The sequence below is a fragment of the Theropithecus gelada genome, chromosome 1 (assembly GCF_003255815.1).
Source record: "Theropithecus gelada isolate Dixy chromosome 1, Tgel_1.0, whole genome shotgun sequence".
Classification (NCBI taxonomy): Eukaryota; Metazoa; Chordata; class Mammalia; order Primates; family Cercopithecidae; genus Theropithecus; species Theropithecus gelada.
The window spans coordinates 120,146,128-120,162,750 of record NC_037668.1 but is presented as its reverse complement, the minus strand read 5'-3'; the positions used below and the strand labels follow the sequence as shown (position 1 = coordinate 120,162,750).

General features: G+C 43.4%; 1 protein-coding gene across 5 annotated transcripts in view; it reads right to left on the bottom strand.

Moving 5' to 3' along the window:
- BRDT (bromodomain testis associated) overlaps nt 1-13,998 on the bottom strand; it is a 62,277-nt gene extending 48,279 nt beyond the window's left edge. Inside the window, exons 1-3 of one of the 5 annotated variants that reach the window (XM_025386024.1) lie at nt 13,677-13,998; nt 13,400-13,468; nt 1,157-1,385 (exon numbers count right to left, since the gene is read on the bottom strand). In XM_025386024.1, coding sequence (XP_025241809.1) covers nt 1,157-1,348 — 192 coding nt within the window. In that variant the 5' untranslated portion in view covers nt 1,349-1,385; nt 13,400-13,468; nt 13,677-13,998. Of the gene's footprint in view, nt 1-1,156; nt 1,386-11,590; nt 11,699-13,399; nt 13,469-13,676 lie in introns of those variants that run through there. The other 4 variants (XM_025386015.1, XM_025386040.1, XM_025386031.1 and 1 more) reach the window with 4 other exon arrangements.
- Nucleotides 13,999-16,623: the final 2,625 nt, after the last annotated feature.

Sequence of the window (16,623 nt, the reverse complement as noted above, 5' to 3'; positions counted from 1 at the left end):
AAAAAAAAAAAAAAAAAAAAAAAAAAAAAAAAAAAAAGAAAATAAAAAGGGCAGGATGAGTAAGAACCTTGTTTTTATGGAGTCTGACTCCATAGAATAAAATCCCAGCTTCAAGTTGACTAGCTATATTGTAAACTACTCAACCATTGCATTACTGAATGGCTAAAAATTCCTAACGTAAGACCTAAAGTCAAATTCTGTATGTGATGCGACCAAGCCTGCCAGGAAGTGTCAAGAGAAACTTCACGGAAAAGGTAAAATTCAGGATAACTCTGCATCCAAAAGGTGAAGTGACATATACTATAATAAAACATGTATTACAATTTATCACAACTTATTAAAATAAGAATGTGAATGCTCAGAAAAATACTTTGTTTTTTTGGAAAACAATTACTCATTGGGATAGACTTTAGTGATGCTAAATAAATCAGGTATTTGTTAAATATTTTTGTATTTTTAATTTTTGGAGATGGAGTTTTACTTTTGTTGCCCAGGCAATGGTGCAATCTCAGCTTACTGCAACCTCCACCTCCACCTTCAAGAGATTCTCCTGCCTCAACCTCCTGGGTAGGTGGGATTACAGGCATGTGCCACCACACCTGGCTAATTTTGCATTTTTAGTAGAGACAGGGTTTCTCCATGTTGGTCAGGTTGGTCTCGAACTCCTGACCTCAGGTGATCTGCCCACTTCAGCCTCCCAAAGTGCTGGGATTACAGGCAGGAGCCAACGTGCCCAACAAATATGATTTATTAAAAACTAGCTAGGCCGGGCGCGGTGGCTCAAGCCTGTAATCCCAGCACTTTGGGAGGCCGAGACGGGCGGATCACGAGGTCAGGAGATCGAGACCATCCTGGCAAACACGGTGAAACCCCGTCTCTATTAAATACAAAAAAACTAGCCGGGCGAGGTGGCGGGCACCTGTAGTCCCAGCTACTTGGGAGGCTGAGGCCGGAGAATGGTGTGAACCCGGGAGGCGGAGCTTGCAGTGAGCTGAGATCCGGCCACTGCACTCCAGCCTGGGTGACAGAGCGAGACTCCGTCTCCAAAAAAAACAAAAAAACAAAAAAACAAAAAAAAAACAAAAAAAAAAAACTAGCTATGTCTTACAGAAATTTACAGGATTTTTTTTTGAAACATAGTTGAAGACATACATACAGGCAACTTTAGTTTCACAGCATCCACAGGACGTTGAAAAGGCCATGAAAAACTATGCTTCCATAAATCCTTTAGGACAACTTTTTGTAGATATTGAAGTTGATTTGTCAATCGCCCATTTTTCTTGGTATTTATATACTCTGGTGGAGGAGGGTTAACAATAATAGCTGTTTGTCGACTTGGCAGAGACATTCTTAACTGCTTCGAATCCTGCTTACACGTACATATCCTGAAAAACAAAAACTGAGTACTTCAGAAGCACTTTAGGAATGGTTTCCACAGGAGCTGAAAAGTATTATTCAACAGTAACAGAGGCCAGGCACAGGGGCACAGGCCTGTAATCCCAACACTTTGGGAGGTCAAGGCAGGTGGATCACCTGAGGTCAGGAGTTCGAGACCAGCCTGGCCAATGTAGTGAAACCCTGTCTCTACCAAAAATACAAAAATTAGCCAGGCGTGGTGGCACATGCCTGTAATCCAAGCTACTTGGGAGGCTGAGGCAGGAGAACCGCTTAAACCCAGGAGGCAGAGGTTACAGTGAGCCAAGATCATGCCATTGCACTACAGCCTGGGCAACGAGAGTGAAAGTCTGTCTCAAAAAAGAGTAACAGATACTGTATTTTAAAGCACATCATGATTAAGACAGGATTTAAAAAAAAAAAAAAGCCAAAAGCAGTAATTTTTAAACAAACTTTTTCTATACAAGTAGTAAAAGTTTTACTATATATGCCTTAGTCTTGGATGTTTTAAATTATTTCAACATCTCAGTCTTTCTGCCTTTCAAAAACACACAAATTGAGGTCTTAGCAGGAAAAGTCTATAAATTCCTAGTCGGAAGAAATAACAGAACGTTAAAGACATGATCAGTGTGTAAGTATTCTACAACTGTTAATTCAACAAAGAGAAAAGCAAAGTAAAAAATTTTTCTGGCTAATTTGAAAAAAGTTATTTATTTATTTATGGTCTCTCTCTCTCTCTGAGATGGAGTCTCACTCTGTCACCCAGGCTGGAGTGCAATGGCACGATCTTGGCTTACTGCAATCTCCGCCTCCCAGGTTCAAGCGATTCTCCAGCCTCAGCCTCCCAAGTAGCTGTGACTGCAGATGCATGCCACCATGCCCAGTTAATTTTTGTATTTTTTGGAGAGACAAGGTTTCAACGTGTTGGCCCGGGTGGTCTCAAACTCCTGACCTCAGGTGATCCACACACTTTGGCCTCCCAAGGTGCCGAGATTACAACCTTGAGCCACCATGCCCAGCCAAAGTGATTTTATTTTTATTTTTCTATTTTTATTTATTTTTTTGAGATGGAGTCTCATTCTACCGCCCAGGCTGGAGTACAGTGGCACAGTCTCCACTCACTGCAACTTCCGCCTCCTGGCTTCAAGTGATTCTCCTGCCTCAGCTTCCTGAGTAGCTATGATTACAGGCGCCTGCCACCACGCCCAGCTAACTTTTATATTTTTAATAGAGGCAGGGTTTCACTACATTGGCCAGGCTGGTCTGGAACTCCTGACCTCAGGTGATCCGCCCTCCTCGGCCTCCCAAAGTGCTGGGATTACAGGCGTGAGCCACTGTACCCGACCCAAAGTGATTTATTTTAAAACCAAATTTATTAGAGTAAAATGTTACTCTGTGGCATATATTGCTACATCTAGAATAAAATATTTTAAATTTCATAGGTGTTTCAGAAAGACAGTATTTAATATTCCTAGACAGCATCATTACTTTAAGGATAGAAATGGTACTACCAATGTACACATAATACCTCAAGTACATGAGCAAAATGAAAAGTAGTTATGAAATAATTTTGCCCACTTTTAGAGATCAGTGTTAACAGCCAATAATATATCTTTGTCTGCATTAAAGTAGTATTAGTTCTCACCTCCTGTTGCATATTAATCACTTGTAGACATTTTTGAATTGCAGCATAATACACACCAAAATTTACCATATTAACTCTAAGTGTACAGTTCAGTAGTGTTAAGTATATTCATGTTTTTTGTGAAACCAATCTCTAGAACTTTTTCATCTGGCAAAACAGAAACTCTATATGCATTAACCAACAAATCTTCATTCTTCTGTCCCCCTTGTACCTAGCAACCACCATTCTGCTTTCTGTTGCCATTAATTTGACTACTCTAAATACTTCATTAAAGTGACAAATCATATTATCTTTTTTGTGACTGGCTTATTTTTCCTAATATAAAGCCCTCAAGATTCATCCATGTCATAGTGTGTGTTAGAATTTCCCTTCCTTTTAAGGGTAAATAATATTCCATTGTATGTGTATCATTTTCTTTATCCATTCATTCATTGATGCCACTTGGGTTGCTTCCACTTGTTGACTCTATTGTGAATACTGCTGCTATGAACATGGGTTTACAAGTATCTCAGGACCCTGCTTTCAATTCTTTTGGATATACATACACAAGTAGAATTGCTAGATCATATGGCAATTATATTTCTAATTTTTTGAGGAAGCCTATCCCATTTTCCATGGCCAATACATGATTTCACATTCCCACTAACAATGTACAAGAGTTCAATTTCTCCACATCCTTGCCAATAGAAATTTTTTGGTTTAATACTAGCCATCCTAATAGTTATGAGGAGCTGTGGATCTTTAAAAATACCAATGCTCAGGTCCCAATCTCTGGAGAGAGTGCCGGGGAATCAGTTTTGTTGGTTTTTTTAACTGTTACTTCTGATGTGCAGCCAAGATTGAGTACTACTACATTAAAATGAATTAAAGGTGGTTATCAATCTTCTACTTTCACGATTTTCATGTTACACATATATGGAAATATAACACTTAATAAAAGTCATAGGCTGGGTGCTGTGGCTCATGCCTGTAATCCCAGAACTTTGGTAGGCTGAGGAGGGCAGATGGCTTGAGCGCAGGAGTTTAAGACCAGACTGGACAAGATTAAACCTCCCATCTCTGCAAAAAATACAAAAATCAGTAGGGCGTGGTGGTGCACATCTGTAGTCTCAGCTACTCGGGAGGCTGAGGAGGATCACTTGAGCCCGGGAGGTAAAGGTGGCAATGAGCCCAGATTGTGCCACTGCACTCCAGCCTGGGTGACACAGCAAGACCCTGTCTCAAAAAAGAGCTCAGGAGTTCAAGACCAGCCTGGGCAACACAGTGAGACCTCACCTGTAAAATTAAAAAAGAAAAGAAAAAGAAAAATCATTAAGAACATCATTAAGAACAAAGATGGAGCTATTCTAGGATGTCACAACTAAACTGGCTCTTACCCTGGCTTCGTAATTATTTAAAGCTAACCTACTTTTTAGGTGCCCCAGTCACCACACCCTCGCTCATCCACAAAGGTTAAACACTCCACTGACTTTTATCACTATAGACCAAACTGTGACCATTTTTGAACTTTACATATAGTATTATTTACTATGTATTATGTTTTTGTTTTTGAGATGGCGTCTCACTCTGTCGCCCAGGCTGGAATGCAGTGGTGCAATCTAGGCTAAAAAATATATATATGTGTGTGTATATATTATAAACACATATATATACACATACACAATATACTTTCTGCAGTCTCATGGTTTCATTTTCTACTTTTTTTTGAGTCAGGGTCTGACTGTCACTCAGGCTAGAGTACAATGGTATGATCTTGGCTCACTGCAGCCTCAAACTCCTGGGCTCAAACGACTCTCCCACCTCAGCCTCCTGATTCTCTGGGACTACAGGTACATGCTGCCATATCCAGCTTTTTTTTTTTTGCTTTTTTTTTGTATTTTTTTGTAGAGATGGGGTTTTTCTATGTTGCCTAGGTTGGTCTCGAACTACTGAGCTCAAGCAATCTGCCCTCCTTGGCCTCCCAAAATGCTGGAATTACAGGTAAGCCCACGGTTCCCTGCCTCATTTTCTACATTTAATTTTTTATTTGGAATTACTTTCTGCTGGTATCTTTGGCTACAGACATTCCCCAGCCTTGATTTTTTAAAAAATATACCTTGCCACACAAAAAACTTACACAAGGATGTTTATAGCAGCTTTATTCATAATTGCCAAAACTTGAAAATAACTAAGATGTCCTTAAGTAGGTGAAAGGGTAAATACACTCTACTACATTCATGCAATGAAATATTATTCAGTACTGAAAAGAAATGAGCTATCGGCTGGGCGTGGTGGCTCACACCTGTAACCCCAACATTTAGGGAGGCAAAGGTGGGCAGATCACCCAAGGTCAGGAGTTCAAGACCAGCCTCGGCAACATGGCGAAAACCCATCTCTACTAAAAATACAAAAACTAGCTGGAAATGGTGGTAATCCCAGCTACTCAGGAGGCCGAGGCATGAGAATCGCTTGAACCAAGCAGACAAAGGTTTCAGTGAGCTGAGATCCCACCACTGGACTCCAGCCTAGGTGACAGAGCGAGACTCCTTAAAACAACAACAACAACAACAAAAAAGACATGAGCTATCAAGTCACGAAACGACATCGTGAAAACCTGAATGTCATTCTCAAAAAAAGGCAAAACTTCGCCAGGTGTGGTGGCTCATGCCTGTAATCCCAGTACTTTGGAAGGCCGAGGCAGGTGGATCATCTGAGGTCAGGAGCTCGAGACCAGCCTGGTCAACAGGGTGAGACCTCCCTATCTCTAATAAAAATACAAAAATTAGCCAGGCAATGTGGTGCATGCCAGTAATCCCAGCTACTTAGAGGCTGAGGCACAAGAATTGCTTGAATCTGGGAGGTGAAGGTTGCCAGCCAAGATGGCCCCACTAAACTCCAGCCTGGGCGACAGAGTGAGACTCTATCTCAAAAAAAAAAAAAAAAAAAAAAAAAAAGACAAAACTATAGAGATAGTAAAAAGATCAGCAGTTGCTAGGGGTCTGGAGAGGAAGGAATAGGCAGAGCACAGGGGATGTTCAGGGCAGTGAGATTATGTTGCATGATACTATAATGGTAGATCCATTTGTCAAAACTCATAGAATATACACCAAAACAGAAACTATGTAAACTATTAATGTTGGGTGATGACGTGTCAATGTAGGTTCATTGATTGTGACAAATGTACCACTCTGGTGCTGTACTTGAAATGGGGTAGACGGGAACACTATTTTCTGCTTAGTTTTGCTGTGAACCTAAACTCCTCTAAAACATAAAATCTGGCCGGGCGTGGTGGCTCAAGCCTGTAATCCCAGCACTTTGGGAGGCCGACACGCGCGGATCACGAGGTCAGGAGATCGAGACCATCCTGGCTAACCCGGTGAAACCCCGTCTCTACTAAAAAATTCAAAAAAAAGCTAGGCGGGCGAGGCAGCGGGCGCCTGTAGTCCCAGCTACTCGGGAGGCTGAGGCAGGAGAATGGCGTGAACCCAGGAGGCAGAGCTTGCAGTGAGCTGAGATCCGGCCACTGCACTCCAGCCTGGGCGACAGAGTGAGACTCCGTCTCAAAAAAAAAAATAAAAAAAAAAAATAAATAAATTTTTTTTTTTTTTTTGAGACAGAGTCTCGCTCTGTCGGGAATGCAGTGGCACAATCTCGGCTCACTCCAAGCTCCGCCTCCCAGATCCAAGCCATTCTCCTGCCTCAACCTCGAGAGTAGGTGGGACTACAGGCACCTGCCACCACGCCCAGCTAAGTTTTTGTATTTTTAGTAGAGATGGGGTTTCACCGTGTTTGCCAGGCTGGTCTCGATCTCCTGACCTCGTGATCCACCTGCCTCAGCCTCCCAAAGCACTGGGATAACAGGCATGAGCCACTGCGCCTGGCCAAAAATAAAATCTATTAAAACACACATACATAAAAATCCTCTCCCACTATGTTCAGCGCGAACACAAAATTTTTGCTCTCCCACAAATCCTAAATACCTTAAAACATTCCATAATTCTATATCCCTCACTGGCCTTCCTCAGTTACCTTCCTAGACTTCTCTGCAGTATTTAACATGGCTAAGTACATAGTACCTATAAATTACTTACAAGTCTTTTTGTCAAATATGTGCAATTGAATGTAATCAAGATTTTATTTATAATTTTAAAATTTTGTTGGAGACAGGGTCTTGCTCTGTCACCCAAGCAGGAGTGCAGTGGCTCGATTATGGCTCACTGCAATCTTGAACTCCTGGGCGCAAGGAATCCTCCTGCCTCAGCTTCCCGAGTAGCTAGGACTACAGGTACATACCACCATGCCTGGTTAATTATTTTTTAAGGGGAAGGGGGAAGCCAGAGTCTCACTATGTTTCCCAGACTGGTCTCAAATTCCTGGCTTCAAGTCATCCTCTCACCTCAGCCTCCCAAAGCTCTGGGGATTACAGATGTGAGCCACCATGCCAGCCTAATCAAGCTTTTAGATTTAACTTTTATTTTACAGAAAATTCAGGGACTTAGAGCTGTGCTGTATGATGGCCCCTAGTTAACTATAACAATTTAAATTTAAATCACCCAAAACTTAACAGAATTAAAAAACTTAGCCACATTTCAAGTGCTTAATAGCCACATGTGGCTAGCAGCTACTGTAGGAGACAATGCAGATATAGAACATTGCCATCACAGCAGAAAAGTTCTAAGGGGCAGTGCTGGAATGGCCTATTTCACAAAAGTCAAGGCATTACAGAAAATAAGAAAAATGACTCTACATTAAGATCCATGACATACAACTCAGGAAAAGCAGGCAGGGGGTGGGGGGTGGGAAAAGTCGTGCTAGCCAAACTCAATTGGTTATTCTATATCAAATCTTGGTTTTAAAAATCAGCCATATTTCCAGCCAGAAAGGTGGCAAACAAAAAGATCAGTCATAACAAACATTTTGAGACAACTAGGGAAATCTAGGGGATTGTTCATCTTGATAGATGTAATAGCAAGGTGTACAGAAAAAAATGCTAAGTGTTGCTCAAAAATACTTGTGAAGTCATATCTGTAATATATCTTTAAAAGGCTTGTGGGAAGAAGGCTATACAGAAAAGCAAACATGGCAAAATGTTGACAACTGCTGATATACAGAGATGTTTTTTGTATTATTTTACCTTTCTCTATGCTTGAAAATTTTAATAACAGCCTTAAATACACTGTAATTGAGGGCCACAGACGGCTTGAACATGAATGGACCAAACATTAACAAATAATTCTGATATCATTGTCACTGGGCAAAACAATAGCTAATATTTGATAATCCGATTATCTTCTCAGTGGTGAATTTTCTGGATTTCTTGGCTGCAGGCCCTGGTTTCTAGTGTGAAGCTCACTGCCCAGCAATATATGACTAAAAATTTTCCTTTTTATAATTTATCCACTGTCATTACCCATCTTACTGCTTCAATTACTTTAATCTGTTTCTTTAAAACGTTTAAAAATGCGCTTATGTGGCTTTTTATACTTCGCAAATTTCTATGCTAGACAGCTGTCAATTTTACTATTTCACTTTCCCTAAAGCCTTTATGACTAATTTTAGCTCTTAATTTTTAATAACAAACGAAAAAGCCACCACAAGAGTCCTATAAAATAACCCAAAAGAGGTTTTTGTTGTTGTTTTGTTTTTAGGACAGAGTCTCACTCTGTCTCCCAGGCCATAGTGCCATGGAGCAATCTCAGCTCACTGCAACCTCTGCCTCCACAGCTCAAGAGATTCTCCTGTCTCAGCCTCCCTAGTCGCTGGGATTACAGGGAGGCATTATACTACACCCGGCTAATTTTTGCATTTTTAGTAGAGATGGGATTTCATCATGTTGGCCAGGCTGTCTTGAACTCCTGACCTCAAGTGATTCACCTGCCTCAGCCTCCCAAAGCACTGGGATTACAGGATTGAGCCACCATACCCAGACAATTTTCATCTTAATGGTGGGTCCTAATCACTTGTGAAGTATCAGAAGTAAACATGTTGGTTAATTTAAGGTTCTAAAAAGCACTTACACTCACATTCCAATGTGCCACCTTAAGGGGGGGAAAAAAGTACAGAGTTACCATTATACTGGCAACTATAATCTGCAGTCTAACCCATCTAGGTGAAAGTCCTCTGTTTTTTTGTTTTGTTGAGACAGGGTCTTGCTTTGTCACCCAGGCTGGAGTGCATGATCACCGCTCACTGAAGCCTCGATCTCGGGCTCAAGCCATCCTCCCAAGTAGCTGGGATGACAGGTGCATGTCACCACACCTGGCTAATTTTTGTAATTTTTTTTTTAGTAGAGACGAGGTTTCACTGTGTTGCTCAAGCTGGTCTTATTAAATAACTCTTGGTCTCAAGTGATTCTCCCACCTCGGCCTCCCAAAGTGCTGGGATTACAGACGTGAGCCACCATACCCAGCCTCCACTATTGCTTCTAATGTTTATAGTGATTTGTCATTTTGTTATTTCTGCTTTCAAAACATTTTTTGCCCATGGATATTATCTCTAGAAAGATGGGTCATACACGGTAGCTCATGTCTGTAAACTCAACACTTTGAGAGGCCAAGGTGAGAAGAACACTTGAGTCCAGGAGTTCAAGACTAGCCTGGGCAACATAGTGAGATCTTGTGTCTACACAAAATACAAAAATTAACTGGGCATCATAGAGCACACCTGTAGTCCCAGCTACTCTGGAGGCAGAGGTGGGGGGATCACTTGAGCCCATGAAGTGGAGGCTGCAGTGAGCCATGATTGCACCACTGCACTCCAGCCTAAGTGACAAGAGTGAGAACTTGCCTCAAAAATAAAACAAAAATAAAATAAAATAAAATAAAATAAAATAAAATAAAATAAAAGCCAAGCATGGTGGCTCACACCTACAATCTCAGCACTTTGGGAGGCCAAGGGAAATGGATCACCTGAGGTCAGGAGTTTAAGACCAGCCTGGGCGACATGGTAAAACCCTGTCTCTACTAAAAAGACCAAAATTTGCCAGGTGTGGTGGCACATGCCTGTAGTCCCAGCTACTTGGGAGGCTGAGACAGGAGAATCGCTTGAATTCGGGAGGGGGAGGTTGCAGTGAGGTGAGATCATGCCACTGTACTCCAGCCTGGGCAACAGAGGGAGACTCGGTCTCAAAAAACAAACAAAACAGGTAGGAGAAGAAAATGGTAAAAAAAAAAAAAAAAAAAAAAAAAAGGTAGAAAAAAAAAATGAAAAAAAAAAAAAAAAAAAAAAAAAGATGTGTCATAAGCAGATGAAATCTAATGTCAAGAATTCAATGTTGCACAGTAACCACTCATTACAACTGTTCAAAAACAATGTATCATAATTAAAAGTTCAATTCACTTTGTTGAAGACAATCACATAAAAGTATAGCCTCCCCTTGTTACATCAGTCTATGGTTCCATGAACAAATTACCTGAAAACCACATGCCTCTTCACCCCTCAGTAACTCTCAAAATAACCTTGGCAACTCTGAAAAGAATCTTTTTCTTGCTGTCACCCAGGCTGGAATGCAGTAACATGAACCCGGCTCACTGGAACCTCTGCCTCCCAGGTTCAAGTGATTCTCCTGCCTCAGCCTCCCAAGTAGCTGGGATTACAGACCTGTGCCACCACGCCTGGCTAATTTTTGTATTTTTAGTAGAGACGAGGTTTCACCATATTGGCCAGGCTGGTCTTGAACTCCTGGGCTCAAGCGATCCTCCTGCCTCAGCCTCCCAAAGAGCTGGGATTACAGGCATGAGTCACAACACCCAGCTGAATTTTTGAATTCCCTCAATGATTACTAACCACAAAGATGGATGTATTAAATTGTGTTGCCCTATGTGCATACTTGAGTCTCAGGAAACAGTACAGCATAGAACTAAAGAGCTGGAGGTAAAAAGTAACCTGGCCCTTGATGAGCTCATATACTAATTCCAAATCCTACAACATCAAATGAGCAGTCTCCAATCCAAGGGAGAAAATAGTTTCTGCAAACTTAGATCAGGCTTCAATTTGGGCCAGAGGTAATTAATAGAAATGAATTACAATGTTTATTCCTTACAATGACTCAATCTTCTCATTTGCTTCTCCCTTCAGTCTAAGGATGAGGCGCTGTTTCTATCTAGAACTCTTTTCCCAGGGACTCTAGATAACACTCCCCCTTCACCCCTGGAAGGCCCTTGGTCCCCCCTCCTTTTTTTTTTGGTAGAGATGGATCTCACTATGTTACCCAAGCTGGTCTTGAACTCCTGGGCTCAAGCACTCCTCCACCTGCCTCAAGCTCCCAAAGTGCTAGGATCACAGGTATGAACCATTATGCTGGTTCACCTTTTCTGTATCTTCAACAGATGTCCTGGTCCATCTTTTCTGTATCTTCGACATTTATCTACTAGCTTCCCTCCATATAAACTTTGTCAAGTCCCCTTTAAAATGCTTCCCTTAATCCTATCATTTTCTTGGGACCTCAATCTTTTCTTCCATACCTCATCCCAGAGCATCCTGAGAAACTACATTGTCTTTACAGCCTACTTCACACTTGGCTTTTCCCCAACATTCCTCTAAAACTCCCCTTACACTAAGATTAACACTTACCATACTAAATTGTTAAATCCAATGAATTATTTTTGACTCTTAACCTGACCTCCCAGGAACATCTGTCACTAAACTATTATGACTCTTAAAATGCTCTTCTGGTTTCCAGGATACCATTTTCCAAATTCTAGTTGTTCATTCATTGAATATGTACTAACATAAAGCACCTACAAATGCGGTCAAAGCATTGAGCTAGAATTTGGGGATACAGTCTCTTTGCAGAGTTTTTTGTATTTTTTATAGAGATAGGGTCTCACTCTATTGCCCAGGCTGGTCTCAAACTCCTGAACTCAGGCGATCCTCTGACCTTGTCCCCACAAAGTGCTGAGATTACAGGCATGAGCCACTGCACCTAATTTTTTTTTTGTAATTTTAGTGGAGACATGGTTTCGCCATGTTGGCCAGGTTGGTCTTGAACTCCTGGCTGCCCGACTCAACGTGCCAAAGTGCTGGGATTACAGGTCTGAGCCACCTCAACTTCCCTTTTCTGTCTTTTTTTTTTGGGATAGAGTCTCGCTCTGTTGCCCAGGCTGGAGTGCAGTGGCACAATCTCGGCTCACTGCAACCTCCACCCCTCCAGGTTTAAGCAATTCTCTGCCTCAGCCTCTGGAGTAGCTGGGATTACAGGCGCATGCCACCACACCCAGCTAATTTTTTGTATTTTTAGTAGAGACAGGGTTTCAACATGTTGGCCAGGCTGGTCTTGAACTCTTGACCTCGTGATCCACCCTCCTTGGCCTCCCAAAGTGCTGGGATTACAGGTGTGAGCCACCGTGCCCTGCCCACCCCCTTTTTTTTTTAATTCCATCTATACACCGTCCCTGGCCCCTGCAGCCCCGCCTCCCCACCTTATGCCAATTTCAGCCACTCCAAAGTATCAAATACATGGGCACAAATGAATGCTCAATATAATTTAAATATTCGAGATACTTACTCTTTTCCTATTCTCCAATCAGCAAACCACTGCTTTTGTTCAATCACTAGTCACCATATGAATTATGCAACGGTGTTGCTTAAGATCACACAGTTCAACTCACTATCCCTCATGCTATATAAACCCCTTTATAATCTGCCCCCTTGGCCACCTTACTAGACTCATCTCTTCCTACTTCACCAATTCCCAACACTGTCAGCCACAGTGAAGCAGGGTACCTGTAGTACCAGCTAGCCAGTAGGCTTAGGCAGGAGAATCGCTTGAGGTCTGGAGTTGAGGTTGTAGTGGGCCATGACAGTGCCTGTCAATAGCCCCTGACTCCAACCTGGGCAACACAGCAGGTCCATTTTTTTTTTTTTTTTTTTTTTTTTGAGACGGAGTCTCACTGTCATCCGGGCTAGAGTGCAGTGGCCTGATCTCAGCTCACTGCCACATCCACCTCCTCCTGGGTTCAAGCAATTCTCCTGCCCCAGCCTCCCGAGCAGCTGGGACTACAGGCGCCTGCCATCACACCCAGCTAATTTTTGTATTTTTAGTAGAGATGCGGGCTTCATTACGTTGGCCAGGCTGGTCTTGAACTCCTGACCTCAGGTGATCCGCTTGCCTCCGCCTCCCAAAGTGCTGGGATTACAGGGGTGAGTCGCTGCGCCCGGCCTCTTCTATCTTAATTCTTAATACAGGCCAGCGCGCCCGTATTGGGCCTTGAGGTAAGGCCCACCACAATTCTGCAGTACCCAGAAGACGGTTCAGCATGTTCCAGGGGCTTAATAAAGTTAGTTGAATAAATAAATGAAGCAAGAACCCGAACTTCCCCGTCCCAAATGACCACTTGGAGAATAAACACAAAATGCCAGCTAAAGCTAAAAGCTCTGTACTTTCTCTTGCATTTCCAAAATTACAGTACAGGCAGCAGCGATCCACACCAGTCCAAGACCTAAGAGGAACTACAAAGACCATGAGTATATTTCAAAATGGGAGGCGTCAGTTGGACAACTGGACCTCCCACTCCCTCGCCCCAACCTTCTCCTTCCCAGCCCTCCCTTGAAGAAAAAACCAGACATTTAGGGGGAAGGAGGGAGAGAGAGAAAAAGATTCCTTGGGGGCAACGAGTCTGAAGTTGGTAAGGCCAAAGGAAAGTCACTGGCAACTCACCTGGGCTGCAGGCACGAAGTCGGGCTGGCCTTCTCAACTGCCCGGACTGTCGTACGATGTTGATGGGGTGGGGGAGGGGAGAGAGGAAAAAAACGGTTGTTCCCACCCAAGGCCGCACCTCGGGACCGGCCTAAGGCAACACCCCCTATGGAGGGTACATTACCTGTAATGTTACCTGTGTATTACAAAACGGACCATACGTGACTGCCCCTTTTTGGCCGCACAAAATTAAGCGGTGCAGGCCAACAGTTCTCCGCGGTTCCTCGCTGCCAGCTTTTGTTGTAATGGCGGCCGCTAGGCAACTGCGACAGGCGCCTTTATAGGAGACCCCCCCCCCGCGGGCGGTCTGCCCATTGGTCTGAACCTGTCACGTGACCACACCTACCCCCCCGGGCGGCGCAAAAAAGGTGTAGGAGTCTGAGCTGGGCAGCTCAGGCCTCATAGGGCAGGCAGAGTGGGTTGGGGTCATTGCTGTGCAGAGAGCGGGCGTTTGCTGTTAACACAACGTTTTCACTAATCAGTTAGCCTAGTAGAGGTTCTTGAGTTTTGGCTTCTGATGTTTTCGTCGTTTTCACACTTTTTTTTCCAGCCTTCTCCACAGTTCCTGTCTCTTGCACGTAGTGAGTGCTTGATCAATATTAAGTAGCAGCTGAGGCTGGAGACATGCTCTCATTGGTTTTAAAGTGGCAATTTAAGAGCTGTTTCGCAACAGCTGCGTGCTGATAAGTGAGTGATTTAGGATTTTGAGTCTTCGCAACTACCTCTTGATGGTTTGCAGATACTTTAAGGGTGCTAATATGTATCAGAAAAATATATTTAGTACAGTAGTTTCCCTTAGGATCAAATAGCAAACAACCCTTCTGAATTCCTAATACTCATTCCCAGTGGATGGATGGGAAGGGGAGGGCAAAAACGGCTGACGAGCTGCTCCCAAATCCGGCCAAAAAGCCATTGATCGCCAGTTTCCTGAACCGGAAGTCTGGGGGCCATTAACAGCTTGACACGTCTTAATTAAATCACTTTGGTGTGGGAGGAAAGAACCAAGTGTTCACAAGAAAGCAACACACTTCATCTACTTACTAGACGTCACATAAATACCTGGATTGGCAAGCACTTTTTGTTTAGATTTAATTTTCGTGTTCTTGTTTGTGTTAGTTTAAAATAGTATTCATGGTGTGGCTGCAGGCGCCTGCAATGCCCGTTACTGGGGAGGGTAAAGCGGAAGGCTTACTTAATCCCAGGAGTTCAAGGCCAGCCAGGGCAACAAAGTGAAACTCTAATAGATTAAATAGAGATTAGATATAGAGATTATTTTATCCTTCAGGAAAAGAGTAGATGGGTACAGATTTAGGGTGTGACTCTCATATCATGAAAAGTCTAAAGGAAGTCAAGGGAAATGAAAGAGAGGAATGACTCAGTACAAAATTTGCCCCAACTATCAACTTTTGACCCTTCTTTTTTGACCTGAGAATTAGTGGCAGGGAGACACGCACACTTTAGGTAAAGAAGACTGAGGGTGTAATCCCAGCACTTTGGGATGCCGAGATGGGTGGATCAGGATGGTCAAGAGATTGAGATCGAGACCATCCTGGCTAACCCGGTGAAACCCCGTCTCTACTAAAAAATACAAAAAACTACCCGGGCGAGGTGGCGGGCGCCTGTAGTCCCAGGTACTCGGGAGGCTAAGGCAGGAGAATGGCGTAAACCCGGGAGGCGGAGCTTGCATGCAGTGAGCTGAGATCCGGACGCTGCACTCCAGCCTGGGCGACAGAGCGAGACTCCGTCTCAAAAAAAAAAAAAAAAAAAGACTGAGTGATTTTTTTTGAGATTGAGTCTTGCTCTGTGGCCCAGGCTGGAATGAAGCAATGCAATCATAACTCAAGATAGTCTTGAACTCCTGAGCTTAAACATCCTCCTACCTCAGCCTCCCCAGTAGCAGGGACTGTAGGCTCAGAACACTACACTGCCTTCTGAACGATCTTTTAAAAAGCTAAATCTCAGGCTGGGCGCGGTGGCTCATGCCTGTAATCCCAGCACTTTCGGAGGCTGTGAGGGCCGGGGGGCGGTGGGGGGATCATGAGGTCAGGCATTCAAGACCAGCCTGACCAACATGGTGAAACCCTGTCTCTACCAAACATACAAAAATTAGCCGGGCGTGGTGGGGTGGGCCTGTAATCCCAGCTACTCAGGAGTCTGAGGCAGGAGAATCACTTGAACCTGGCAGGTGGAGGTTGCAGTGAGCCGAGATCATGCCACTGCACTCCAGCCTGGGCAACAGGGTGAGACTCCATCTCAAACAAACAAACAAACAAACAAACAGCTAAATCTCATCATGTTACCACCCTTAAAACCTTTCAATTACTTTCCATTATTTTTAGGATAAAAAGCAAACCCCTTAAGATGAACTACGAAGTCCTACATGCCTTCAGCTCCAACTACACCTCCAGTGGTGTCCCCATCTCCAGCCAGTGACCTTCCGGCTCTTTCCAGGACCCTATCTTTTGTCTCCGGGCTTCTACAGTTGGCTCTTTCATCCTTCCTCCAATCCCACACTGATTCCTCAACTCTCAGGCTAACGTCATTTCCTCAAGGGGGCCTCCACTGGATTAGGTCTTCCTGTTAAACACTCTTATTACAACCTAATTAAATAGCACTAATTCCAATTGTATAGCCAGTGGTATATTTAATGTCTATTTCCTGCACTAGACAGTATGTACTGTAAGTGCAAAGTATCAAAAAGCTTTAAAATGTATTATCATTGAGTAAATTACCCTTCAATCCTTCCTTTTTTTTTTTTTTTTTTTTTTTTTTTTTTTGAGACGGAGTCTCGCTCTGTCGCCCAGGCTGGAGTGCAGTGGCCGGATCTCAGCTCACTGCAAGCTCCGCCTCCCGGGTTTACGCCGTTCTCCCGCCTCAGCCTCCCGAGTAGCTGGGACTACAGGCGCCC